At 45.5% G+C, this 27363-nt stretch overlaps 1 protein-coding gene across 7 annotated transcripts in view; it reads left to right on the top strand.

Annotated features, from left to right (window-relative positions):
* The window catches only part of ADGRF5 (adhesion G protein-coupled receptor F5), a 96300-nt gene that overhangs the window by 35715 nt on the left and 33222 nt on the right, over window positions 1-27363 (top strand). For all 7 annotated transcript variants that reach the window (XM_046005211.1, XM_046005212.1, XM_046005215.1 and 4 more), the window contains exons 2-4: window positions 8795-8920; window positions 15703-15757; window positions 26136-26306. In XM_046005211.1, coding sequence (XP_045861167.1) covers window positions 8819-8920; window positions 15703-15757; window positions 26136-26306 — 328 coding nt within the window. In that variant the 5' untranslated portion in view covers window positions 8795-8818. The remainder of the gene's footprint in view (window positions 1-8794; window positions 8921-15702; window positions 15758-26135; window positions 26307-27363) is intronic.

Here is a 27363-nt window from a genome sequence, read left to right as displayed (position 1 = left end):
TGAATTATCCTCCAGTCATAGAATGATGTATGTTTATATGTCATTTCAGTCTCTCGCCTACTATTTTAATCAGAAGTACATGTTAAAAAAAAAAATAGCTACGTGAGCATGTAGTCTGTACCCCAGAACATGCAAAGCAGGGAAGAGGGAGACACGCCAGGGGCTTCTTTCCAAGGGGACAGTAGCGTGTCTAGTAAGCCAGTTGCAGGCCATGTGTCAGTAAGAGGCATGACTCCCCTTGGTAGAGTTCTCCCGTGCAATACAATTAGCTCCTTTCTTAAAAAGAAAGTCACAACTATAACACCACTACTGTGTGACTGGAGAGCCAAGCTGGTTACGTATGGGAAAAATCTCCACTCTCTCTTCCACCTTGCAACCAAATTTTTTAAGTTCTATACACTCACTGACTCTATGCCCTCATCTCCCACTCACTGAGCAACTGCCCCCAATGTGATTTCCTCCCCACTCACTCCAAGGAGAGCCCCCTTGCTGAGAAGACATCATGTGTCCAAATCCAATAGGCAATCATATCCCCCTCTGTATGCTCCTTTCAGCACCAGTGAACGTAGTTGACCACACTCTGCTTCTTAAAACCTGACGCGCCCTGGTTCCAGACTCTCTTCTAGTCCTGGTTCCTTCCTGCCTTCTGGTCTCTCATTCCCAAACATCTAGGCTCAGTCATCTTCTTTGACAAGACCTTTGGTTGTTGGAATTCTGTGGGCCTCAGTCCTAGGCTGTCATTTCTACTCTCTCTATGGTCTTCCTAATCAATCTTACTACTCCTGTGGTCACAATTACCCTGCCTTTCCTGGGTTCTGCTCACCTCAGAAGCCCTCCCATAACCATTCCCTGCTTCCTTTTGGTACTTCAGACACTCTGGCCCATTCGCAGCTCCTTGAATGTACCATGCATTTTTTTTTTTTTTTTTTTTACCTCAGGGCCTTTGCACAAGATCTTCCTTCTGCCTGGAACCCTCACCCTCCTCTCCCTCTGACCTCTCTTTTGTTTTCAGCTAATTCCAACTCACAATTCAGATTTCAGCCCCCTTAAATACTTTCTCCAGGATGCTGACCACAGATCCCCAGAACTAGGTCAAGTCCCTGTGCTAACAAGCTTTATTAGACATTTGAGCACAGTGGTTAAAAGGGGCTCTGCAGTAACATTTCTCTGGTTCACATTCTGGCTCTGCCACTTACTAGCTGTGTGATTTGGGGCAAAATACTCAACCATTCTGTGGCACAGCTCAGTTCCTATCACACTGTTCATTAGCTATCATACTAAGCCCCTTGCACTGGAATTGCTGTGAGAATAAAAAGATTTCATATAGTCAATGCTTAACTTGGTGCCTGGCACATAGTAAGTGCTCAACAATGGACTAGTGTTCTGATTGCTCTCCTTGGTCACACTTTCACGGTCATAGTGAAACAATGAATTGTGTCACGGCTTCTACAATGATGCTCATCTCTTCCGTTAGACTCTTAGCCCCACAGAGACAGGAACAGTCCCTTGTTTTTCTGTTGCTTCCTCTGTACCTAGCAGAGTTCCTGCACTTAGCAGGGCTTAACCAATGTTTGTGCGGTGAATGAATACAGAAAAGCATACATGAGTAAGGGAATAAATAGAATTGCTCCATGATATACTTAGAACAATAAATAGAATACAAGGAGGAAGGTCAGGGCCTCGATTAAGAGCAGGTGTTAGGAGGAAGTAGAGACTATTTATAGCTGAAGAGATCAAGGAACCTCCAGCCAGGAGGATAGAATTTGAATATGCAGCGATTTTCCTGAGTCTCAGAGGCAGCGAAAGATGGAAATTGCCAAACCAAGAAAATGGCAGGATTATTTTGGTTTTGCCAAACACTGAAAAGTAGTTTGACAATAAGACCTGCCCCTCCCCACTGCCAGGATTAATTCTCAAAGATCCATTTTTGCATTTCCGCTTATGTAAGGACACTGGAAATCCCTTACATTATTTTCAACTATGAAAAATGAGCCCCCTTCAGTGGTGAAAATCTGATCAATGCTTATTAACTATGCCTGCTCTGGAATATAAAATCCAGGTCCTGGAAGGCCTTGAGTATCAATGAAAGCAATTGCTTCTGGGGAGCTGAACAGGGAATATGCGAGAAGGGCATTTCTGGAAGATTAACCCTGTATCCATGTAGATGATGGGGCAGGAGGGAAAGAACGGAAGCCATTGCAGTGGTGCAGGTGAGGGGCAGTGAAGACCTGAACTGTATCGTAAGTCAGCGGTGGGTGGGATAAATCCAAGAGAGAGTTATGTTTAGGCTCAGAAGTCCAAGTGAGGTTACCTTGCTTTTGAAATAAACATGAGAAATTTTACACTCTTTAAACAGTAATGGGACTTCAGAGGCCAACTCCCATACCACGGTACAGTCAACTCTCTGTCTTTGCTGATAACACAGTTGAGTCCCTGAAAGATAAAGGGACCTGCCCCAGATCACACAACTGGTTAGTGACAGAGCGAGGCTAGAACTCTTGGTTCCAGTTGCCTGATCCAGTGTCCATATAGAGAAAGTTTTCCATTTATTCCTCTTGATATCCCACCAGGAAGGCCTTGCAACCCAAAGGGTGACCTAGTGGGACGGACTGCTTAACTTATGATTTTGTCATTACTGTGTGTCAGCTGTGTGGCCTTGGTGAGTTACTCTTTCTTCTAACTTTCCACTTCTACCTCTGAAAAGTGGAGAGGATTGAGAGGTACCACAGGATCATTGAGAGGGTTATGTGATGTGATCCTTGGAGGGAGCTCAGCATCATGCCTGGAACAGAGGAAGCACACCTCATAAATTACAAGGACTTACGTACGTACTTCTCAGCATCATCTTTGATGACAATTACTGTCCATAATCATATCAGAAATGGCTTGCCCGACTCTAGGACACTATTATTATCTAGAATTTTAAGAATGCTCAGCTGACCTCCTTAGTCCTGACTTTGAGGCTGACAGCCCTTGCGAGGCCTCAGCTTCCTCGTCTGAAAAACTAAGGGGTGTGGGAGGCTGGGGGCGGTGCTGAAAATAGAGATGAACTCTAATTTGTCTTCCATTTTGGACAGTGTGTGTTTATGCTCTGTTTGGAAACACCAATAATTCAGTTTTCAGCTTTCATAAAAACAGACTCAGAATAAGCGCTCAAATGTTGAGCAGCAGACCAGAGGGTCACACTCACCCTTTCTAAATTAAAAATAGGGGACTATCGTGTTTATTGAATTCTAATTAGATTTCCAGAGCTGCCATAACAAAGTCCCACAGACTAGACGGTATAAACAACAGAAATCTATTTCCTCACAGACCTGGAGCTTAAACTTGGAGACCAACAGGTCAGCAGGGGTGATCTCTTCAGAGGCCTCCCTCCCGGGCTGGTAGATCATCCTCACCTTCTGGGATCTCCCCATGTACCTTCCTCTGTGTCTGCGTGCTAGTCTCCTCTTCTTATAAGGTCAATGGTCATATGAAATGAGGGCCCCCTGTAATGACCCCATTTTAACTTAATTAACTTTTTAAAGACCCTATCTTCAAATCAGGTCCCATTCTGAGGTACTGGGGGTTAGACTTCAGCATACCAATTTTGGAGGGACACAGCTCACCCACAACAAATTGCAGGGATGACCAGGTCCTTTTGTCCTTCACCGGCATGATCCCCAATGTCCACAGCGATGCTGCAGTGCGAATGCTACTATCCTTGTCATTCCTGCCAGCAGACTGCGGCTCCGTGGGGCAAAGTGTCTCACCCATCGTTAGGGCTGGAGCTCGAATCAGAACACAAGCCTGTTTTGCTTTGAAGTTGGTCCTCTTTCCACCCCAGTCTCCTATAGGAAGGAGGGAATCACCCAAGCCCTGATGCCACCAAATTCTCTTTCCAAGTCACAGCAGAAATAACTCTGCCTTCTTTGGGGCCAGTCATTGTTTGGGAGAACAATGCCCTCTTGGGGACCATGGCTGGGCCTACGTCACTGTGGTTGGTCAGGCTGCTCAAGGGAACTCCCAGGAGGCTCACAGGGGACTGCTAAACCTCACCCTTTGGGCTTTTTTAGTTCCCTCTGCTGATGCTGTTGTCCTACGCTTGAGGTTCTCTTTCCTTTCTCCATTACACATGAAAGCATCACCCATCCTTCCGAGTCTGGCCACGGACCCTGGGCCCTCCCAAACTCACCCCACTTTCCCTCCGTCCTCAGCTCTAGCTATGCTTATCCCTTGCATACTGTGGCTCACTTGGGAGACAACTTAGGGACAGATCTGGCTCTGTTCCTTACTAGCTACGTGTCCTGGGTGAAATCCGCTGGGCCCTCGTTTTCTCATCTATGAATTAGGATGAAAATACCTACATCATGGGATCATTGTGAGAGGCAGACGAAGCGAGTTAACCCATTGACTGCCCTGAGAACTCTGCCTGGTATACAGCCCATACTCAGTACATAGTGGTTTTTACGTTGATGTTTTTCAGTCTGTGTTTGGCACCTTCCCGAGCTTCTTGGGGCCAAGGACATGACTCGTTTGAGTTTGCGAGGGCAGAGCACAGTTGGAGGGCTGCAGAAAACACTCCGTGTTTGTCAGCGCCTACGTGTGCAGCATATTTGATACTAGATGAGACATAAAATACAATCTCAAGTAACAGCCTCCACTATTGGATTATTTTAGAAACTATTGAGTAGGGGGCACCCATGGGGCTCAGTCTCTTCAGCATTTTGAGTTTGGTTCAGGTCATGATCTCACGGTCCTGAGATTGAGCCCCACGTGCAGCCCTGTGCAGAGTGTGGAGCCTGCTTAAGATACTCTTTTTTCCTCCCCCTGCCCCTCCTCACTTGAGCTCGCTCTCTCTCTCTCTCTCTCTCAACAAACAAGCAAACAAACAAAATGTTATTAAGATCACCTCAGAGCCCACACTTCCATTAATCCATTCATTCATTCATTCACCATTGACTGTATGCTTCCTAAATAAATCCCCTCAAGCTTCTGTTTCTATATGCTTTCTTTAGTAGAGAGAGCTATAGGCTGGTGATGGAAGGTACTAGAATGCAGGGGAATGTAGATTGCTGCATTAGATTGCTGAGGATACAGATCTGCAGACCTCAGACCTCCCTATGCACCAGAAACAGCTTGGCTGGATACAGAATTTTGGTTCCCATCCCCAAGATGTTTTAGTTCAATGGGTCTAGGGTGATTTTAAAGCAACAAGCAAATTGAAAAAGAAAAACAAGAAACTTCCCAGGTGATGGTTCTGGAGTGCAGCCAGGGATAAGAACCACTGGAGGGGATGAGGCACAAATACCCCAGGGAACTTTTTCCCCTAGGCAATGCTAAGGGGAGGGATTGAGCACCAGGCTGAAGTGGGGAGCAGAGCCCTGGGCTGGAGGCAGGAGGAGTCACCTGCTCAGAGACTGACCAAGTGTGGACTCACATTGTCATCTCTCCTTCCTCCTCCCCAGGAGGAGCCAGGAGACTATCCAGGCTAAGGTTCCCAGGCGAAAGGGGCTAAGGATATCAGACGGCATGAAAAGGCAGAGCTGTATAGAGCTTAGGAAATAAGTCATTTCCAGAATGAGTCCCACTATTGCCCTACTTAGATGGAGCTGGAAGTCACAACTTGATGATGACATTGGGGCACCAGACCTCCAGACCTGGCCCCTGTGTGAACATGCTTCTAACCTTGCAAAGGCATGTGAGCTCATTTGCTCCTCTTCACTACTCAGCACCCCCACCCCCACCCCTGCTTCCTTGCCAATAAAGTCTGGGCCAGGTCAGGGCTGATGAAGGGTTTCCAGGAAAGCAGTTGATTTGGAGCACTGGCGGTACCTAAGATCTGGGAGAACAGTTCCCTGGTCTGTTTCAGGTCATTTTCACAATGGTGGTTCCTGAGGCGCAATCATTCCGCAAGAGAATGTCTTCAAGGAAGCTGAACCCCCACCCTACAAATGCGGTGCTGCTGGGAATCCTAAGGACTTATTCCTGGCATATGATGTCAGGACACTTGATTTCCCTCTCCCTGTCTTCTAACTTCGCAGACAGGAAAATAGGGCCAGAGAAGATGGGAAGTTGCTCATCACCCCGGGGTTTGTACTGAGCATGAGATCATAGTTCCCAGCTTTTTCTAAGACACAGCTGGCTCATTCATGTTGGTGAGTTTTAGTAGAGACTATCCAGGATTTACAATTTAAAAAGAGAAGGAAATTGAGAACAACATCAGATCATTTTCTTTCTTCTGTGCCTGTTTGTCTCTGCATTTCTCGGAGGCTGTCTGCCATTTAATCCAGGAAAGTAGCATGAATAGGAACCTGGAGAGGATTTACAATTAAAGGGACCCTACTGAAGATATATTGTCTTGAATCCGGAGTTCTTCTCCCTGCTTTTAACTGGGTGAATTGGGAGCTTTTTTTTTTCACCATTTGCCAAGTTAAACTGTCCATTGGCTCCTCATGGATGAGAACAGCTGTGAGCTGAGGGTTAATGAAAGATTGTTGATATAGGTAAGGGAAGTTTGTCTTCAGATATCTCCCAAAACCTAGGAACCCCAAAAGCTGAGATGATCTTCAGCTGGTATCTCTGTTCTGATTGGCCAGGCCAGTGGTATGACCAAACAAACTGATTGTCAAGTATTTTTAATATTACCTTTCCATCAACATGGTGACATTCTTCTGCAAGTGGAGAACTCACCCCTCACCCTTATTGTGGAGGCAATCCCTATTCTTCTTCTCCTGCATCCAGAGAACATTCCCTTCCCCATAGTGGAATCTCTATTGACTTGTGCTACATCTCTATTGGCTTGTGAGTTTGTTGTCACTAAATAGGTCAACAGAGAGATGAATGTTAATTTCATCAAAAACTGTCCCTAGGGAAGCTGCGGGAATATGGGGACAGTGGGCAGTATTGGCCAGTGGCCTATACAAAAGGACTAGACGTGGCCATCTGGGGACATTATAATTCCTGCTAATTCTGACCAAGACCACCACTGGGAAATGGTGGAGCGAATATAGAGTTAGCTCTTAGTTTGTCTAACACCTGGGTCCCTCCCTGGCTGTCAGAGGTCAAGGGAGGCTCAGTAACCCTTCAGTTACTGTATCTCATCCCCTCAATTAACTGCCTCTATCTGGAAGCAGCTAGTTGAGCACACTAAGGTGGGGCCTGAAAAGGTTAAATTGCCTCCTAAGTACCCAATTCATCCCAGGAGCAGTTGTTATCACCAGGCTGGGTCTGCTCAAACCCACAAAAGCCTGTTCCCTTCTAACAAAGACCCTACAGCACATGCCTCTGGTTGAGATTCATCTCTTCTCGTAACCTAAATTGCAAAGCATTTTCCAAAAGCCATTGAGTTGCAGAATTTTAAAAATGTATTTTGATTGCCAGATCTGCAGACTGGGTCAGTTTTCCAGGGCCTTATGCTTTCCTCTTCTCCACTGGGGAAGAGGAAAAGGAGGCAGCCAGCAGCCAGTGATTGAAACACAATTCTCCCTGGCATGTGAGTCTCGGCTCCCATCTGTGCGTTATACTGGCCACGGTCCCTGGCACTCGCTGCATACCTGGGCCAAGGCCTGCCCTTCCTGATGGCTGCCCTCTGGGCTCTATCCATGACCAGCGTGAAACCACTGCAGCTTTGCACCCCTGTGGCCCTTCACGGGAAAGTCTGTGAGAAAATAAGAGGAGGCAGAACTGTCCCCATTTCATAGATGGGGAATATTGGGCTCAATGAAGATAAGTGACTTACCCAAGGATATGCAGTTCATGGTGCTCTTAGATCTTAATCTGTATCTTCTGTCTCTTGATCTCCTGCTCTTTTCACAAAAGAACCAGACCCGGGAGGGTTGGAATGATGCAAACTGATACTCGACTTATTTTTTTTTTAAAGATTTTATTTATTTATTTGACAGAGAGAGACACAGCAAAGAGAGGAAACACAAGCGGGGCGGGGGGGGGGGGAGTGGGACAGGGAGAAGCAAGCTTCCTGCTTAGCAGGGAGCCTGACGCGGGGCTCCATCCCAGGACCCTGGGATCATGACCTGAGCTAAAGGCAGATGCTTAATGACTGAGCCACCCAGGCATCCCAATACTCAACTTTTTAAATGCAGTAATGATCAATCTAATCACCAAAAAACGTCATCTTTATCACCAGCATTATACAGAAGTAGCTATCAAAAATCAGGGCATAAAATGGGACATGTGATATGAATATTCTATGTTGTGTACTATATTACTATAAAAGACTATAAAATACAACTTATATTTTTATGATGAAGTCCAGGATTTTTCATACTAATGAGTCATAGTCCATTAATATGCATCATGAGGTCAATTTTAATGGGTTGCTATCAGAATTCGAAGGAAAAATAGGGTAAGTTAAGATAGGATCAAATTGAAAATATCAGAGTGTGAGGCATGTAGCAAAGATAAGTATTATACTCTGAGTCCTTTTGTCCAGTTACTGTGTGTACTGGATCACGACGTTTGAAGTATTTCTTGCTCAGTAGTCTTTCTCTTTTTCCTGCTCTGCCCTTCCCTTCTCTTTTATTCCCTCTCTCCTTCTCTATGTATAAAGGAAAAGTACCCAAACATCTGCTACCTTTGTCCTTGGTACACAGCCATCCGCAACCCCCACTCTTTCCGACCCGACCATTTCCTCAGCCCCCGGTCTGGAGCAGAGGCTCTTTTCTCCAGTTGATACCCTCATGTTCCTTCCATTCTCCTCTTTTAGTCATGTGACCTTCGAAACGGGGTTTGCTTGTTCTCCCTCTGTTTGATAAACAAATTCTTCTATCTCTAAACTCTCATATTTACATTTCAGGCAAAGCAACTCAATCCTAAAGAAATGAAATCCCCAAGGAGAACCACATTGTGTTTCATGATTGTTGTGATTTATTTTTCCCAAGCTACGCTGAACTTGAATTTAGAGTCTATTGTTCATCCCTCGGTGAGTACACCCATGTCTACTCTATTTTTCCTTGTCAAATTTTTCTGATTTCCTGGGAATGTCACAGATGGAAATTGTTTTTAAGATTTTATTTATTTATTTGACAGAGAGAGATCACAAGTAGACAGAGAGGCAGGCAGAGAGAGAGGGAAGCAGGCTGCTGAACAGAGAGCCCGATGCGGGACTCGATCCCAGGACCCTGAGATCATGACCTGAGCTGAAGGCAGCGGCTTAACCCACTGAGCCACCCAGGCACCCCTGGAAATTGCTTTTAAAAAAACTTTTTTTAGGGCCTTTGAGGAAATGTTGCAAATGTGGGGGAGGGGTTAACATAAATGGATATCAGTGTGTCTACTGGGCTACCACTTAGCACACTCTGACATCAGTGGTGCTCAAGGGAACATCCCCCAGTCTCCCTCCTCAACTAAATGGCCGCCTTTAAGCCTGAAAGTCCACTCTGAAACTGACGACAATGAGGCTAAGACAGGTTTGAAGGCTGCATAGGATGCATGTGCTCAAAGGATTCATTTAAACTTGAGCATCAGACTAGAACACATTCCAGAAGGGATGTGTGTGTGTGTGTGTGTGTGTGTCTGTGTGTGTGTGTGTGTGTGTGTCTGTGTCTGTGTGTCACAATCACAGGCTGATAGAGATGATGGGGCCATGGATGTCATTTAACTTTTTGCTGACAGATTATCCAGGTGGTTTTGTGTGGGCTTTGGGAAGTCCATGGGAGATTAACTCAATGAAAGAGGGTGATAAATACTCCTTTACTCCTTATAGGAATTATTACTTATTCCTTTCTGAGGCCACCTCAGGTCCCAGAGACAGGTCATGTTATGACATTTTGGGAAACTGATGGAATTCTGTGTCTCCACTTCTTCACCTGTAGAGTGATAATAATAGTACTGATTTCCTGATTGCTAGGAGAATTAGATCTGTTAATCTAAAACAGGGCCTGGCACATAAGTTTTTTTGCTTTTTTTATTTATTTGTCCCACTGTAATGGCATCTTTTGCCACTGATTTTTAGAAAAGATATCTAAGTGCTATTTTACTCAGTCTGTCACTATTGTTAGAGCTTCATTGGTACTTTCTGGCATTATAGAATGTCGCTTTTTGCTTTTCTTTGTACTTTTTAATTTTAATTCTTTGTCATCTATTCCAATGACCAATGCTGGTTTTTTGGTTTTTTTGGGGGGGGGGGAGTTAAGGTATTTATCTATCTCTCTCTCTCTCTATCTCTCTCTATTTATTTAGAGAGAGCATAAGCAGAGGAAGAATAGAGGGAGAGGGAGAGAGAACCTCAAGCAGATTCTGCCCTCAGTCCCTACTCAGAGCTCAATCTCATGACCCTGACCTGCATCATGACCTGAGTCAAAACCAAGAGTCCGACACTTAATGGACTGAGCCACTCAGACACCCCCAATCCTGTTTTAATATTTATGTTTGCCTGATCTTTGTTCTTTGTTTAGCCTTTAACGTAGTACTTTGTGTTAATGGTTCTCTTATAAACAACATGTGTTTGAAGTTTTTTTTTCTTCTAAACCCAACCTGAGTAAATCTGACTTTGATTAGGGGAGCACAAATTTATTCACATTTCATGCCATATATAAGATGCTTGATCTTACTTTCAAGATTTTCTTTTCTAACTTTCTATACATCCTTCCTCTTTCCTGCTTTCGTGTCTTTCATTTGACCTCGGTTTTCTTCGTCTTTTTCATTATTTCTCTCGTGACTTGGGAGCTAGATACTGTGTGTCTCTCCTCCCAGACTCCTGTGTGGGCTTCCCCTTGTGTGACTGTATGTGGCAACTGGCTCAGATAGATAGGAGAGAAACCCTTATGCGTCCTGTGAACCCACAGGGTCAGTGTAGAGCTCTAGTTACTCAGGTCTGTGGGGGGAAAGCCCAAGCATGAGGTGATCTCGGCAGTGGGGTCAGCTGTACCTCTGTTCCAGACTTTCCTAGCATTCATGGCCACAGCTGTGCCCTACCGCTATGCCAGGTTGGTCCTCACTGCGGTGGCCCTAACAAAGCCCCTCTATCTGCCCTGGGGTCAGAGGCTGGTCAGGGGATAAGCCAGTGACCCCCAAAACTGCTGGTGGAGTTCATGCTCCATCTTCCGGGAAACTCCCACTGCCACTCCAAAGGGCCCCACTTTTCCTCTCTAGATCTGCCTTTGAGATATAATATCTTCGTATAACCCAAAGGCCAAAGACCCCCTCATTGGAGAGATGAACTCCAATCTCCCTCATCAGCTTATCCTCCCCTAAGCTGCCGCTCAGTTCCCAAGGCTGACCTTCTACCATTTTAAACGCAACGTGTAGTAATGAGCTTTTAAAAACATGTTTGTGGTAAATGTGCACACAATTTACCATCCTAACTGCTTTTAAGTGTATAGTTCAGTAGTCTTAAATAGATCCACATTCCCACGCAACCCATTTGCAGAACTTTTTCACCCTGCAAAACTAAAAATCAGGGGCATCTGGGTGGCTCAATCAGTTGAGCATCTGCCTTCAGCTCAGGTCGTGATCTCAGGGTCCTGGGATGGAGCCCCGCATTGGGCTCCCTGCTCAGTGGGGAACCTGCTTCTCCCTCTCCTCCTTGCTTGTGCTCTCTCTTGCTGTCTCTGTCGCTATCTCTCTCTCTCAAATAAATAAAGAAAATCTTTTTAGAAAACCCTGAAAATCACTACCTATTAAACAACAACTTCCATTTCCCCACTTCCCCCAGCTCCTGGCAACTGCTATTGTACTTCCGCTCTATGACTTCGAGTACTTTAAGTCCCTTGTGTGAGTGAAATCATACAGTATTTGCCCTTACGTGACTGACAGACTTCATTTAGCAGAATGTCCTAAAAATTTACCTCTGTGGTAATAGGCGTGAGAATTTCCTTCCTTTCTTAAGTCTGAATAATGACCCATTGTACGTATATCCCACATTTTGTTTACCCATTATCCATTCATGGACACTTGGGTTGCTTTCTAGGCTATTCTGAATGATGAGGGGGCTCTGGGTTTGTGCGCGCGAATATGCGGTGACGGGCTTTGAAAGTGCGATAATGTAGTTTCTCCAACTTCAGGGTGTGCGTTAACCCATCTGTGCACCGTATTAAGATGCAGAATTCAACTCAGGAAGTCTGGGGTGGGGCCTGGATGTGGCCTTTCTGACAGGTCGCCCTTAATCCTGCTCCCATGGTGGCCCTTTGAGCAGCTGTGGGCTTTCCATCTCAGTATCACAGCTGAGTCTGAAGCCCGTCTCTATCAGCTTTGGAAATTTCTTCATCCAGTTTCTTCATCTCCCTGAACCTGCCTCCTCTGCACACTGTGAGAGTAAATAGTATCTCCTCACTGGCTTGTCACGAGGATTAGACGTTCTCATACACAAACGTACACCTGGGCACAGTGACTGGCGCAAAGCAAGAACTTCAGACTTGGGGGTCACTTCTACTATGCTAGTACAAATCAACCCGTGTTAGTTCGCCTCTGTGAGGAGACATCCTGCCCAGAGCTTAGCTGAGACAATTATCTAACCAGAGGCAAAGATCGTATATGGGGGATTCCAAGAAAAAGAGGAGCGAGGAACAGGGCCTTGGTGAGGAGCACTGAGATCTGGCCATCTCTGGAGACCTTGTTTGTCATCCTGTTCCCTGGGATAATGTTTTCTATCCATAAAATGCCACCTCTCATTCCTGACAGATTGTCCACACCCACTTCAGGCCCCTCTCTCTCCCCCATACACAATTATTTGAAAGTCATCATGTCCAAAAGGTGGGGCATTTCCTGGAATTGGTGACCTTGTGTCTTCCGGCTGAGCCTTGGCCATAAGGAAATCCCCTTTGCACAGAGGCGGCCATTGTCCTCAGCTACTCATCCGGGTACCTCTATGTGGACAAGCAGAGGGAGGACCCCTGGACGTTCTGTTTTCTTGTCTGAAGTAAATACTTCATCTGGTAAGATCTATGCTCCCTGGAGAGTTCTCCTCAGCACCCAATGTTTAAGAAAAAAGACAAGTGCCAGAGTCACAGACGTCCCTGAACTGGGGTCACATGAGGATTCAGGAGGACAAGGATGGCCCCTGGTGAGCCTCAAGCTGGCTGGACACACGCCACTGCCAGAAACTGTCCAAGCCTCTGGTGTGCCTCAGAATAGAACCTTCCAAAATGTAAGACACTGAGTCTTAGAGAAAGTGAATGGCTTTTCCAGCTACGAAGGACAGGAGGCGCTGGGATTCCGGAGCCCGGGGGAGGGTGGGGGTGGCTGTCACATTTGCCTTTTTTGAAATCCAGCCCCATGACCCGGCAGCCCCTCCCTTTGTACCTTCTCAAATCTGGGAGGGCCAAGGGTATGCACCATCATCACCACCACTAGGGGACTCCTCAGACATTTGATCGCTTTTAGTTTTTTCCTCCATTTTCCCCAAAGACTGCAGGGCTTAAAATAAGCAAGTAGGTTATTCTCACAAGAAGTCATGCCTCCTCACTGGACAAAAGAGGCCGTAGATGATGAAGCTGCAGGAGCCCACTTTGCCCAGATGTCCCTTGATGCTTCCCGTTAATCACCATCAGGATGCGGAAAAAAGCGAAAAAGTAACATTTCTTGAAAGATGGCCTCATGTTCAAAAGGCGGGTTTTGTCACCATACCCCAGCCCTGCTAAACTGGATTGGGGAGCAGAAGGAAGGGATCCTCATGGTTGCAGATTGAAATTCTGTGTACCAGGGAAAGGACTGCACCTTGATTTTTTTTTAACCTCAATTCTTTAGTCCCCCCAGAGACTGGAGAAGATGAAATCAAGACGTTGGCGAGCTTCCCAAAGGTGACCGCCAGTGGTCACCTTCTCCTGGGCTGAGTCCCTCAAACCGTAGGCCATGAAGAGTGCACTGAGAGGTCTTCCTGGTGGCTCCCCCCTCCTTGTCTCCAGGCCCCAGGGAGGATGAACACAGGAATGCAGCGGAAGATCCTTTCCTTCTGCCTGGGCACAGAGCCAAAGCAGGCTCCAGGGAAAGCTGGACAGGAACCAGCCCTATGCATTGATTTTGCTCCCTCTTGGTTCCTGTGCATTTAAATATGGCTAAAATAAACCCATTGCAAACTAGATAGCAACTGGGCTTTGTAAATTCCAATCGTCATGCATCATTCCTCTCTTTGTTGCTTCAAGCACATTTGTGAACCTTCGGGTATATGACCCCCCTACAGATCCTCATGGATGTTAATACTGTCATTGAAAAGCAGGAGGGGATAGGAGGAAGCAACAGAGAAAGAGAAAGGGTGCTGGATAAAGGACACCGGGGTTCTGAGACAGATCCACAGTTTCCTGGGGTGTCTCCTGATAAGATCACTCTTTGCCTGTATGGACAAATGTAGATTCTGGGGCCAGACCAGGTGAGTTTGAGTCCTGGTTCTGCCCTTGAAGTCTACGTGAGCTTAGGCGACTTGTTTGACTTCTGCCACTGTGGTTTCTCATCTGTGATGTGCATAATAATAATATCAGTGTCTTAGACTGTCATGAGGATTAAATAGCTCAGCACACATCAACTTAACAGTGCCTGGCACAGGGGTGTTGGTACATCTCAAAAATTATTATTTTGGGGAGGTCTTGGGTGGCTCAGTCGGTTAAGTGTCTGCCTTCGGCTCAGGTCATGATACCCTGGTACCAAGACCCAAGTCAGGCTTCCTGCTCAGCAGGGAGTCCGCTTCTCCCTCTCCCTCTGCTGCTCCCGCTGCTTGTGCTCTTTCTTTCTCAAATAAATAAATAAAATCTTTTAAAAAAAGAATTATTATTTTCATTGTCATTATGATGAGAGACAACTAGGAACTAATGATAAACATCACAGATGGTAGAACGAGCTCTGTCCTGGGGTGCGTTCATAGGTATGTGGAGTTCGTGGTAAAGGACACACCCCAAAGGGTAGGGGCTATCTGGCTCTTCTGTTGAGCCTTTAAGGGAGTTTGTATTAGGAAGCACATCCTAGCAGGGATAAGCTAAGAAGCCTAGGTCGGGTCAAGGTGCGGTTACCCGCTGCAGAATTGGCATGGATCCCAATAGCAAAGCCAGTCAAAGTCAGTTCTAAAACAAAGAATCTGCATAACACCAGGAGAAGAGCTTTATAGAGACGAAGTAAATGGCAGTGTGCATGAAGGGGTCCACATGAATGGCGCCCCTAGCAGAGTGTGATGTGTCGTCCCAGAATAGCACTTAGGAGGTCACAGAATATTCTCGGTTCTTTACATTTGTTAATCATTTAATCCTTACCACAACCGTGTGAGGTAGACTGTTCCTCTCCCTATATTATAGATGAGTGCTGAAGCACAGAGAGGTTAAATAACTTGCCCACTGTCACACAGCCATTTTATGGCACAGCTAGGATTTGAACTCAATGTCTGCAGAGTCCTTGCTCTTAACTATTATATTATATGATACAACTCAACTTTATTAGGGGCTAACTATGTGACACATGGCAGTTCATTTAATTCTCATAAGCGTTCTATGAGTGCACTAATTTTATTATTCTATTTTACTGAAAAGAAAACGGAGGCTCAGAAAGAAGTTCCTCAAGGTCTCAGATATGGTGATTTGGGGTTCGTCTCCTGCGTCTGGAGAGAGGTCTCTAAAATGAACCCCAGCTCACATTACAGAACACCTGCCATTCACAGGACACAAGTTTCTCACTGGGATCCTCAGCCCTCAGCTCAGCTCTGACGTTTCAGGCCATGTGAGCAGAAAGCCATGGAGAAAAGACATCTCTGACACTAACTGATGGTTTCCTAAAACGTTCTTTCAGATTCTCCATGAACATGAACCAGCAGGGAAGGAATCACTAAGGCAAAAACGAGCAGGTATGTAACTTCTTTGCTTGGCAGTTTCTTCTAGTAAGTCTGATCAAATGACATTTACTGTAACTTTCCCAACCCTGTCGTCCACATAATTCAGTCTGCAAGTGCATCATGGTTCAATTTCTAGAAGTAATTAGAAGGGAACTCCATTCCCTACTCTACCTAATGACATTCAGTGGATCTTAGCAACACATTATAAGCCCCTCACTTCCTCCCTCACTGCTCTCCTGAAATCCTGAAGAGTCTGTTTCCAATGGCTCTCTCCTTAGCTCCCAACTTCCTCATGGTAACCTTTCAAAAGCTCCAATCTGATTCCACTATTTTCCTGCACAAAATCTTTCATGAGCTCCCAATTGCCTTGGAGAGAAAATCCAATCACCTGTGAGCCTTGCCAGACATCACATGACCTTCCCACTTGTTCTCCTTCTGTTTCCTTTCACATGGTCACTGCCCCACCCGCCACCCTACTTTGTTGTCTGGGGGACTCCAACCTGAGTCTCCATTCACACGGTCTCCTGCCACGTAAGGCTTTCCATTGATGCCCAGACAGGGAGGGGCTGTTTCTCTGGGTTCCCATTGCCCCTGTTACATTCCCAGAGCACAAGATCTGTCCCAGGGCATTGTAATTATTTTAGTTCCTGTGTGTCATTCCCAGGAGACAGGCATTCTCTTGAGCCCTCTTCATCTCTGTAACTTGGCATCAAGCCCAGTTTCTCAGTAACTGAGTTAACAAATGAAGAGAGTGTGTGTCCTTGTCACAGCTGCCCCTTTGTGAGTTGAGGACACGTTCCTATCACTAAAAGTCCACTGTCTTAATGTCTGTACCAACTCTGGAGAAGGTAAAACTTCTTAACTTTTAGGATTACGACTGATTCAAGTCACAGGTGTGCTGTGGCTTGGTCTGTTCAGTCTTGTGGTCCACAAGAGTCAAGAAGCTGCCAAAGAGAGTGGGCTTACCCTGAGGCCAGGATAAAGGTGTCCCTTAGAGCCTTCCAGAACAGCAGCCAGCTCCAACTTTGCTCCATTGCTTGAAATGACAATTTAATCCTATTTTACTGAGGTCTCAAAATGTTCACCGGAAGGTCACACCTTCATTTTTTCTTCTTTTGCCTTTCTTTCTGCTTTAGCTCTGTGTTATATCCACACACCATTGCTCTCCCACTCCCCTCCTTCCCTAAAGCGATCTGAAGCACACAGACCACACTTTCCCTGCTTTAACAAGCGACGGGACATGGACTCCAGTCCCTGGGTCCCCCTTGCAGCCTGTGACAGTGACAGAGCTGGAAATGTCCTGTTCGGTATTCTGAAAGACTTTTCTTTTTAAGATCAGACTGTTTGTGGATGAGTTCTAGCCTCAGGCTTCTGCCAGGCTCTGGCGGGCCTCAGGCTGCCAGCTTCCTCGGGGACAGCGGGTGACTGTAGAGTTATAAAAGGAACGTCTTCCCGTCCTTCCGGGCCGGGCTGTTTATGACTGTGGTGACATTGTCAGAGGTTAGCCTTTGGGGGAGGAAACCACTTCTACATCTAAGGATTTTGACATACCAGAATTTTCCAGATGTGCTTTCATTAAAAACCATCATCATGATGATAAATTACCATAAAAACCTGTTTTCCATTTATTGGACATGATCCTCTGTGCTCTTTGGCCTTTGGAGTCATTATGGAAGTGTTAATGGCTCAAGGCATTGTCTGTGGAAGATGAGTTGGCTTTGGTACTTTTACAAAATCGCCAAAGAAATGGCCATGGAAAGACCCAGGCATTAGACCACACAGAGCTGGGATGGGAGTTGAAAGAGAGAGCACCGCTGTCCCGGAAAACCATGAAAGAAACCAACAGAAGGATTACAGTTAGCAGATGCCTCACGGAGGTGTCTGTGTTCTGCTTGCTGTATTAGTTCAGTGAGGCAAAAATCAGGGTGATATCCCCTTTCACATATAAATTCATCCTCCCCTTCCGGGACTTAAGGCCAGAAAGGGACAAGCAAAGATCCCAAGAGAAAGAGGATCCTCAAAGGGAATGTCCTTTTGAGGCACTGGGTCAGATCCTTAGGGTTTGGGATCAAATCATCCTGAAAAGTAGGATCAACACTCCCATTTATGCTCAGAGCCCTTTAGACTGCTTCCTAAGTTACTCTGGTTAGCTATGTAACTTCAGGTTCCCTTGATACACACACATGGGTATATATGTGTATTACATATATGTCATATACATATTACACACATAAACACAGACATACGTATGCATACAAATATATATGAGTGATTATTTTACAGGGTTGTTGATATTAGATAATATACATATTATTTAAATGTTATTAGGGTTATCTAGGGGTTTGCTTGATTTGGGGATGTTTTAAAAATATAAACACAGAGGCTCCTGGGTGGCTCAGATGGTTGGGTTCCTGCCTTCTGCTTGGGTTGTGGTCCCGGGATCCTGGGATTGAGTCCCGCGTCAGCCTCCCTGCTCAATGGGGAGCCCGCTTCTCCCTCTGCCCTTCTTCTGTCTCTCATGAATAAATAAATAAAATCTTTAAAAAAATAATAAGATAAAAGAAATTTTTTTTAAAACTAGAAACAGATTTATTTATAAAAATAGTATTGGATCTGAAGGAGCCTGAAATATTCCAGGTACAGAGAAAGTCCCATATAACCACTGAAGGCAGGAGGAGGAATGCCGTGAGATACAAGTTAGTGTTTTTGGAAAAGTATTTCAGAACTCTGTTGGGGAAGAGAAGTCTGCACAGAAACCCAGAGGCCAGAGGCCAGAAGAAGGGTGGACCTGCCAGTTAGAGCAGAGAGGCCTCGGGGGAGCAGAGCGAAATAAGAATGGGACACAGCATCCTGTCATGTCCCCATGACACTAGGAGGTATATTCTAGATCAGCTGAAAGGCTGGCACAGAGGAGGGACTGATGGAAACTCTCTGAAGTGAAAAGTAGCCAGGTGGTTGTGGCTGAATGAATTACATGAAGAAGTCAGCGCTCGGGAGCCCAGCAAGGAGGCTCAGGAGCATGGACTATCCCTGGCCCTGGCCCCTCGAGGGAAACAGGAAAGGAGAAAGGGGAATGATTGTGAAGGATATTATGACAAGTGGATCAAAAGGACTTGGAGACAGCTTGGACGTGGGGTGACGGGTAGCAGTGATCCATGTGACATTCCGGGGGCACACAGACCTGGACATCTGGGGCATGTGGAGACCCGAGGTAGGACCCAGAGTCGGAATGGAGATCTCATCTTGGAGGTTTGTCAGTCAGCTCCCAGTTGAGTCTTACGGGTATTCTTCCTAGGGGAGTGAGAGCAGAAGTTTCTTCTTGGTTAGCAGTAACACAAGTGCGTTCTCTAGGTGCCTTTGTGAAGTTCTCCACACCAGGCTTCCAAGCTTCGTTGGGAATGTTCTTGGGCCCTGGGCAGAAAAGTCCTCATGGGTTCTTCTTTGGCTTCAAAAGGAATGGCTGACAGACACATTTTCGAGAAAGGGAGAAAGGGATGTCCTATCCTCATGCTGGAGCTTCTTAATGCTTACACCCGCCTAGTGAGAGAATTGGGTGGTTGGCTGCCAGGGTGGGAATCTCGATCTTTCTGTGGACCTGGCAGCCCCAGCCTGTGCCGGCCCTTCTTCATCTGGGTCCAGGAAATGCTTTGCATTTTCCATGTTAAGGAACACATTGGGGGGGGGGGGGGGCATTGTGGCCTTCATCTTCCTTAGGATAGCATGCGGTATTTCATGTACTTATCCCAGAGAAGGATGACAAGACTAAGAAGCCCTCAGCCTGGTGTCTGGGTTCGGTTTTAGGGTTGACCCTCCATGTGTTGGGAATCCTTCTTTCTTTCAATTTCTCATTAGTGTGGTATGTCTGTTTAACCATCTCAAAGGTGAGACCCGACTAGAATAGCATTAGCTCTTCTTGTCCTACCAGCAGACATCTGAGTGTCATATGGCCATCACATTTATTATAATTTATATTCTTATTTCTACCTGCTGTTTCAGACTGGCTACTGTATGCCATACAATTGGCTAGGGGTCTCCATACCAACTTCCTAGCATCAATTCTACAAAGAATATATTACCCCTGTTTGACACATGGCAAAGAGTAGCTCACAGAGGTTAAATGACCCAAGAAAGAAGATACTTGACCCCATCTCACTCTGACTCCAAAGTCCACGCTCCCGGGGCAGAGTTAAGAGTTTTCAACATGGGTTTCTCGCTCTTGCCCGTGAGATTCCAGACCATGATTATGAAAGCAGCTTCGTAGGGGAAGGAGGAAGGAGCACTGTCTTCTTCTCAGTAGGAAAAGAATTGTACACAGGACTGACTTTGATGACTCAGGTATATGACAAACTGGGAGAATTGATTACTTTCTCCAGACTTTACAGCCCGATGTTCTATGACACACTGTGCTGCCCATGCTCTCCTCCATCGACACCTGCCAGCGAGCCCACCCTGGGGTTCTGGTAGTTTTCCCTTGCATAAACAAACCTTTCCAAAACCTAAAGGGAGTACATGATCCCCGGACTCTCTCCTGACAATGGTACAATGATACAGGTGTTCCTGCCAAATTGCTACCTACTAGAACATACTAAGAAACAGGCACCTTTTAATATTTACCTGCTATAAGACTGAGGGTGAGAACAACAGGGCCAGATCTTCAGTGATAAAGAAGTATCGTCCCTTTGGGTCAAGAGAAAAAAATCACATCAACTTCATTTCTCTTGTGTGAAGTCAGCAGCCTTCATTCTTTTGCAGGTGGGAGATTAATTTACACATAGACTTAGGCTCCAGCTTCTGAGAAGCTGTAATTCCCATTAGAGTGGCCAGGCAAAAATAGGGTTGTTTGCTTCAACAGCTGTGATTAAGACCCAGAGCTGCTTGTCACAGTTTGTGGCCAACTTTCCAGAAATGTGTCTTGAAGATAAGTGCTGTGTGGCGGGCAGCGATTTCTGGGAAAGGAGAGGGGAAATCCTGGCTGGTCTGTCTCTGGGCCTGCCAGTAGGCTCCGTTTGTTTCACCGATGACACCTGGAATGTCCTACCTTCACTTGGGGTACCGGTGGGTCAGAAAAGTTCAGGCAAACAGCACCAGGCCACAGGAGCCTGAGAAAAAGCAAACATGTTACACTCTCTGGAATCAGATGCTCCAGGAGGAGGAGCACAGAAGGACCTCTGAAGGACAGGTTCCCCCAGAGGTGGGAAAACCGTCCTCTGTTCTTCCCGAGTCCCTTAGTAGCCTGGAGCACGGCCCAGAACATCCCTCTCCCCAGCTCTGAAGTCCTCAGATTTGGGAGACACCAGGCCAGTGGGATTTGGCATGTTTTTATCCCAGACTATGGGCCTACCTTGCGGGCTGTGAGCAGAGCGCCTCTGGGGCCCATCCCCCGGGGGGTCACGCTGACACCTGAGCAGCTGAGCTACTTTCCTTGAAGTCAGACACTGGCCCTGCGACCTTACGGGGGCAAGAGGCCCGGTGGCCGCTCCATGGGTCTTGCCTGTGGGGCTGTGACATTGGAGATCCCCTGGATTGGGAGGGACAGCTTGCTGCTCCTCAGAGGAGCTGTGGAAATCACTGTCTCGGGGTTTTTGTGCTTCCTTGAGCTTCTTGGGGACATAGTCCCCAAATAGCCCCAAGGCAGCTCGTTTCATCTGCATCTTTGGCCAGCATTTACTGCTCTAGAAAGGTCTTATCTAACCTTTTTTTTTTTTAGGATTTTATTTATTTATTTATTTATTTATTTATTTAACAGAGAGAGAGAGAAAGAGCGAGAACACAAGCAGGGGGAGGGAGAAGCAGGCTTCCCTTCCAGCAGGGAGCCCTGGGCGGATCTCGATCCCAGCACCCTGGGATCAGGACCTGAGGGAAAGGCAGACGCTTAATGACTGAGCCACCCGGGTGCCCCTTGTCTAAGCATTCTACAAAAAATCCCACTCTACCCTCATTGTGCCTGCCGCTCTGTTTTCTTACCCTGCTTTATTGTCTCCATGCCCTTCAGAACTGCCCGACACTGAAGTTTCAACTTACTTTTACCTCCTTTCAACCTTACTTTTACACGAGGATAGAAGATCGATGGAAGGAGAGCTTTGCCTCTTTTATTTACCCCATGCACCCAGGGCCTGGCACACTGCCTGGGAAGCAGGCACTCAATAAACAGTAAAGTTACTATGACTCAATAAATCAATAAATTAAGACACAAGTGCATAAACCTAGCAAGACTTCATGTCAAAATTCATGAGTGCCAATGGCAGTGAGTCACGCCGCCTTCTTCCTCAGTGTGGATTTCTAAGACATGTATGATCCTGAAACAAATAGAACAAAGTTTTAGGTAATTCTTCCATTTATTATGAATAGTTTTGCCTTTGAATATGCTGTTAACTTAAAATTCATTTTGAGAATTGTGCACTAGTTCTAAAGACACGTTTAATAATAATGCCTTACTTTTTTTTTTTTCTTTTTAGAGTACAGAGGTTTATAAGGGGTTTACAAAGCGATCACATTCATTATCTTCTTCCATTGGAATTGTGGCAGGGAATGGTTAAAATAAAATGGACTTTAGAGTCAGAAAGATGTAGTTTCAAATCCCAGTTTTAAATCTTTTTTTTTTTTTAAGATTTTATTTATTTATTTGGCAGAGAGAGAGATCACAAGTAGGCAGGGATGCAGGCAGAGAGAGAGGAGGAAGCAGGCTCCCTGCAGAGCAGAGAGCCCGATGCGGGGCTTGATCCCAGGACCCTGAGATCATGACCTGAGCCGAAGGCAGCGGCTTAATCCACTGAGCCACCCAGGCACCCCTCAAACCTCAGTTTCAATGTTTGTTATTCATGGAGCTTCATGAATAACATTAAACCTCAGATTTACCATCTGCAAAATGGGTGCACACGTACTCTCCTCATGACCCCAGAACCTACTGGCAGTGAATACATGGCAGCTGCTATTATGATTATTACTTTTATTGTGAGTACTTTTGATCCATCTGGTATGACAGAAGAAAGAGGTGAACACATATGCTTGGAGACCATGTTGTTTTTCCCCATAGAAGCAGCAGCAGGAGGCATCTAGGGGGGAAAAAAAAAGGCAAAGCAAAAGTAAAAACAAAACAAACAGACAATAAAACACACACCCACCCCCACACACAACAGAAACAAGTTTAGGTGCTAACATTGACTCTCCAGGACTACCTTACCTTCTTAGTTTCCTCGCTTGGATTAAAACATTAAACCCAAACCTGTCTGATCACCAGGATCTCCAGTGGGAATTGGGGGGGGGGGGGAATTACAGATTTCTGGGCCTCATCCATAAAGATTTTACTTGGCTCACCTGGCTTGAGGTTCCAAAGTATGCATGTGTGTTGCACTCCCTAGGTGTGCATAATCGTCAGTCAAGTGTGCCGATGACTGAAATAGATGACTTCCAAGGGCAAGCCTGTAGCCTTCTGAGTTCCTGTGGTGGCATGGAGTCTGTTTCGAAGAACTGACCATTTTCATGCTGAAGACGGTCCTTCTCTAGTGGAGATCCCCATCCTTGCCGGCCTCTAGGGGGCAGTGTCGCTTAGGTGGAAGGTTCTTAGAAGTTGAAGAACATAAAAGGTAGCCAAGGGGAAGAGATTCTTGGAGGCTGGTTCTTTCATTACAATTGCACAAATCCCCTAGAAGAGAATTTGCTCAAGTCACAGGAACTGCCCTCTTAGTATGTTAAGCTTTTGGCTAAGCTCCTTGTAAGGTCTCACCGGAAGGACCGCCTTGGTTTCCGTGGGGAATGAGGACATGGGTGAATCACCACGGGCTTTCCAGGCACAGGTTTGTTCGCGATTACGTCTGCAAAGAATGCCAAGAGGTGGGCTCGTGGATGAGCCGTAGGAATGGCGCTCAGGCAGGGGCTGACGCCACGCTGGGGTCAGACCCTGAGACGCAACCACACCGGTGGTGAAGTGGAGGATGTGGGATTGTTATTGACTTCACTCTTCCAGAAAGCCCTACCGTCTAGGATATCCTGTTTACATTCCTAGGAGGAGATAGACTGCCTAGGGCAAAGAGACTCTTGGAGCGGAATCGGCTGCACGGTGTAAACATTGCTGCTGCGTTACTTTTCAGGAAAAAGAATGTGCTCCAAGGCAGACCTTGTAAATATGCCACGGCCCCTCCTCGCACATATTCCCAGCAGGCAACATACCGTGTCTAGAGTTAAGATCACATAAATTAAGATTAACGGTTCTTCCAGAAGCTTGTTTTCATCACAGAACCATTGAAGAATCAGAAAGAAAACAGGAAATTTGAGACATGGCCGTGGTATCATGACAGACTGTGCTTCTGCACTGGGTTTTAAAAGTCACTTTGTTCTACTTGTAATTACATTTTTGTGAGCAGGAAATATACCTTAAGATATATTCTTTATTCTGAGAAAATTAGTAAAGACTTTTTAATTTTTTGTATATTTTTGTATTTTTTAAATTTAATTTTATTTTTTCAGTGTTCCAGAATTCATTGTTTATGCACCACACCCAGTGTTCCATGCAATACGTGCCCTCCATAATACCCACTACCAGGCTCACCCATCCCTCCCATCCCCCTCCCCTCCAAAACCCTCAGTTTGTTTCTCAGAGTCCACAGTCTCTCGTGCTTTTTCACAGTTTGAGTTAATTACAGCAAGTTGAATGATGCAAGTCAAAATGAAATAATTCTCAGAAAGATTGATGAATAAATCCAACCCAACCTCTAAGACATAGTTTATCCCTATAAGTAAACAGATCAAGAGCGCTCTACAACAAAAATTTATTCATTGGCATTTCCCATAACGAACTTACTCCATTTTAGTGCTTCTTATCAATATTCCTAGGGAAATTTTAAATAAATCTGGCAATATTGTGGGAAGATTCTTTGCCCTTTTAGAAAACAGAACTAGAATTTTAATTTATGGCAAAATATACATCATACTTCCAGATTTGACTTAAATTTTAAAGTAATAGTTTTGCAAGTATGCACTAAACTTTTCCTTATTTGACAAGGGAGACTAAGCCGCAACTTGTCTTCTCAATTCATCTGTGTAAAAAATTCTCCTAAACTTTGAAGGTTGAAGGTTCATCATGAACTATGAAACTAGCCCTTGGCTTCTGCTCCTGTTATGTATTTCAGCCAAGAATGAGCCAAAGATTCTGGCAGGGACAGAGAGGTGAATGTGTGGCTCTCTCAAGAGGGTCATAATTTTAGCAAGAACTGATTGGGTACACATTTATTATGTGGTGAGCTCCATGCCAGATGGAGTAAAGCCAGGAGAACTGAAAGAAATAGTTCCTGCCCTTGAGAAGCTTACACCTAGGGAATCAGACATGATGTAATACAGGAAACTATGAAAGAACATTCTGGTATGTATATTGTCTGGCTTGCCTGGGGTGGGTATATGTTGGACATCAAATGTGTCTGGGACACCAGTCAATCAGCCTGGAGACAATTGGAAAGGCAATGAAGAGCAGGAGATATCTTTTATTTTACATTCTGACTTGTGAATTTTGCTTTCATTGAGTGCCTATTGTGTTCTGGACACCAGAGATACACAGTAAGAAGTAAGAGCCCAGGCTGTGTGCATAGGCAAAGAGCAAAAGGAATTAACCGGATGACTTTTCCCAGAGGTCTTCAAGCCATGCATATAGTCCAGGTCTCAAAATGCATGCATGTCAAATGAATGGTGTTGAAAACATGCTGACTCATTCTTCTGAGTCAGGACCATGGCTTTATTATCTCAACTGTTGCCTAGGTTCCCCTGCTAGATCTCCCTCCTTCTATTCTGGCCATTTCCGGTCAAGTTTCAACACAGCTATCCTTGACCTTGGACACCAAGGAGGGTGAGAGATTGGAGAGGAAGGACAAGTTTTGAATTTAGCCTGTGAATTTCTCAAATGGCCAGAGACCAGTACACTGAGACCAAACAAATCAGTTGCCTTCCTCCAGTAAATATATTGTAAAGTCATGGGGCACCTGAGTGGCGCAGTGGGATAAGCATCTGACTCTTGGTCTCAGCTCAGCTCCTAAGATGAGGGTGGTGAGATCGAGCCCTCAATCAGCTCTGCACTCAGCTCAGAGTCTGCTTAAGACACTCTCTTTCTCCCTTTCTCTTTGCCACCTTCCCCCACCTCCACTTTCTCTCTCTCTCAAATAAGTAAATCTTAATAAATAAGTACATAAATATAAAATCATAGAGAGGGAACACCACGAAGGGGATATTTGGTGGTGTAAACCGACAAACTTCTTTTTCTCTAGAAAGGTTCATTAGAAATCCCTCAAGGCTGACATGTCCAGCATCCACATCGTCCCATTACTGCCTTTAAATGTTGACCTGTCCACCATACTCCCTCTTGGCCACCTATGTTGAGTTCTCACAGCTTCCTGTGCTTTCCTTTCAGTCGCCTCAAGCAGCCCAACAGCTGAAGAGTACACCGTTGATGTGGAGATCAGTTTTGAAAATGCCTCCGTCCTGGAGTCAATCAAAGCTTCCTTGCACAGCCTCAGTTTCCCAAGTCAAGGGAACAGCACTGACCAAGCCACCACCATTTTAAGCATTGAGGTGACAACAGGTGAGTCAAAGACCCATTGCTTCGGAACGGAGGGTGGGACATACCAGGAGGAAGGCTGTCTACACTCCCTACTATTAGAGCAGATTGTACTTCGTAGGCAAGTGAGATGACACAAAAAGGCCTGAGGTATGATTTATGACTTCACAGACTTCCAGAATGAAGCCCCTACTGACAAACTCTACAGCCAGTTTCCTTATTTCAAATGGTGGCCAAATGTTTGCTTGGTGGTTTGTGTATCACTTGTCACAAAATATGTCCCAAGATACTGCCAGGTCCTTCATGACAAACTGCTGGTCCCCATTCCTCTAGGTAATCAATGGGTACAGCAAGGACGGGTTCATGTATTAGTAAGTGGCAAGTTCCCTTCATTCTGGCATCATAGGTCGGCAAACAGGAACCAGGCACACTCCTGGATTAGAAGCAGGACATAATGTAGAAACCCCCAGGCTATGGGATTGGACATTCTGGTCACTGTCTCCCTTTTGAGGTTATGCTGGGTGTCCTCTCAGGCACCATCACCTGGGAAGCTACGATAGGGGACTCCCCTTTGTCCTAAACAAAGTTACTGTCTTGTAAGCACTAACAGATGTTGGATTTTATGATTCTAAAATGGAGGCAAGCATAAAATTCTTATTTTTCAAATTTAATAGTCCATCAATATCATCTATGCATTCCAGTTTTTTGTTCTTCATATATGACAGTGGAACCTTAGGGATTGCTTCATAGCTCCCTTTGCATTCCCCTTCCCACCAATGCTGAAGCACAGAACTGCACCAGTGTTCACAGATTCCTTGGAGTTTGGGTGTCCCTCCTATTTCAGGAACAATGATCTGATGGCTCTCCTTTGGGTAGTCACTCTGTGCCTTTTTCTAGGAGCTGATTCTTAGAATAGACAATTCCCAGTGATACAGCTTTGATTGAATTTTAGAAATAAATTCAAAGTACTCTGTTTTCAGAGCATTTGCCAATGTCCCCACTGGGGTTAGAAACCTATTGCACAGAGTGCTGGGTGTGGCGCATAATGAATTTTGGAACACTGAAAAAAAATTAAATAAAA

This window comes from Meles meles, chromosome 5 (genome assembly GCF_922984935.1).
Source record: "Meles meles chromosome 5, mMelMel3.1 paternal haplotype, whole genome shotgun sequence".
Taxonomy (NCBI): Eukaryota; Metazoa; Chordata; class Mammalia; order Carnivora; family Mustelidae; genus Meles; species Meles meles.
This window is presented reverse-complemented; position numbering and strand designations above follow the sequence as displayed.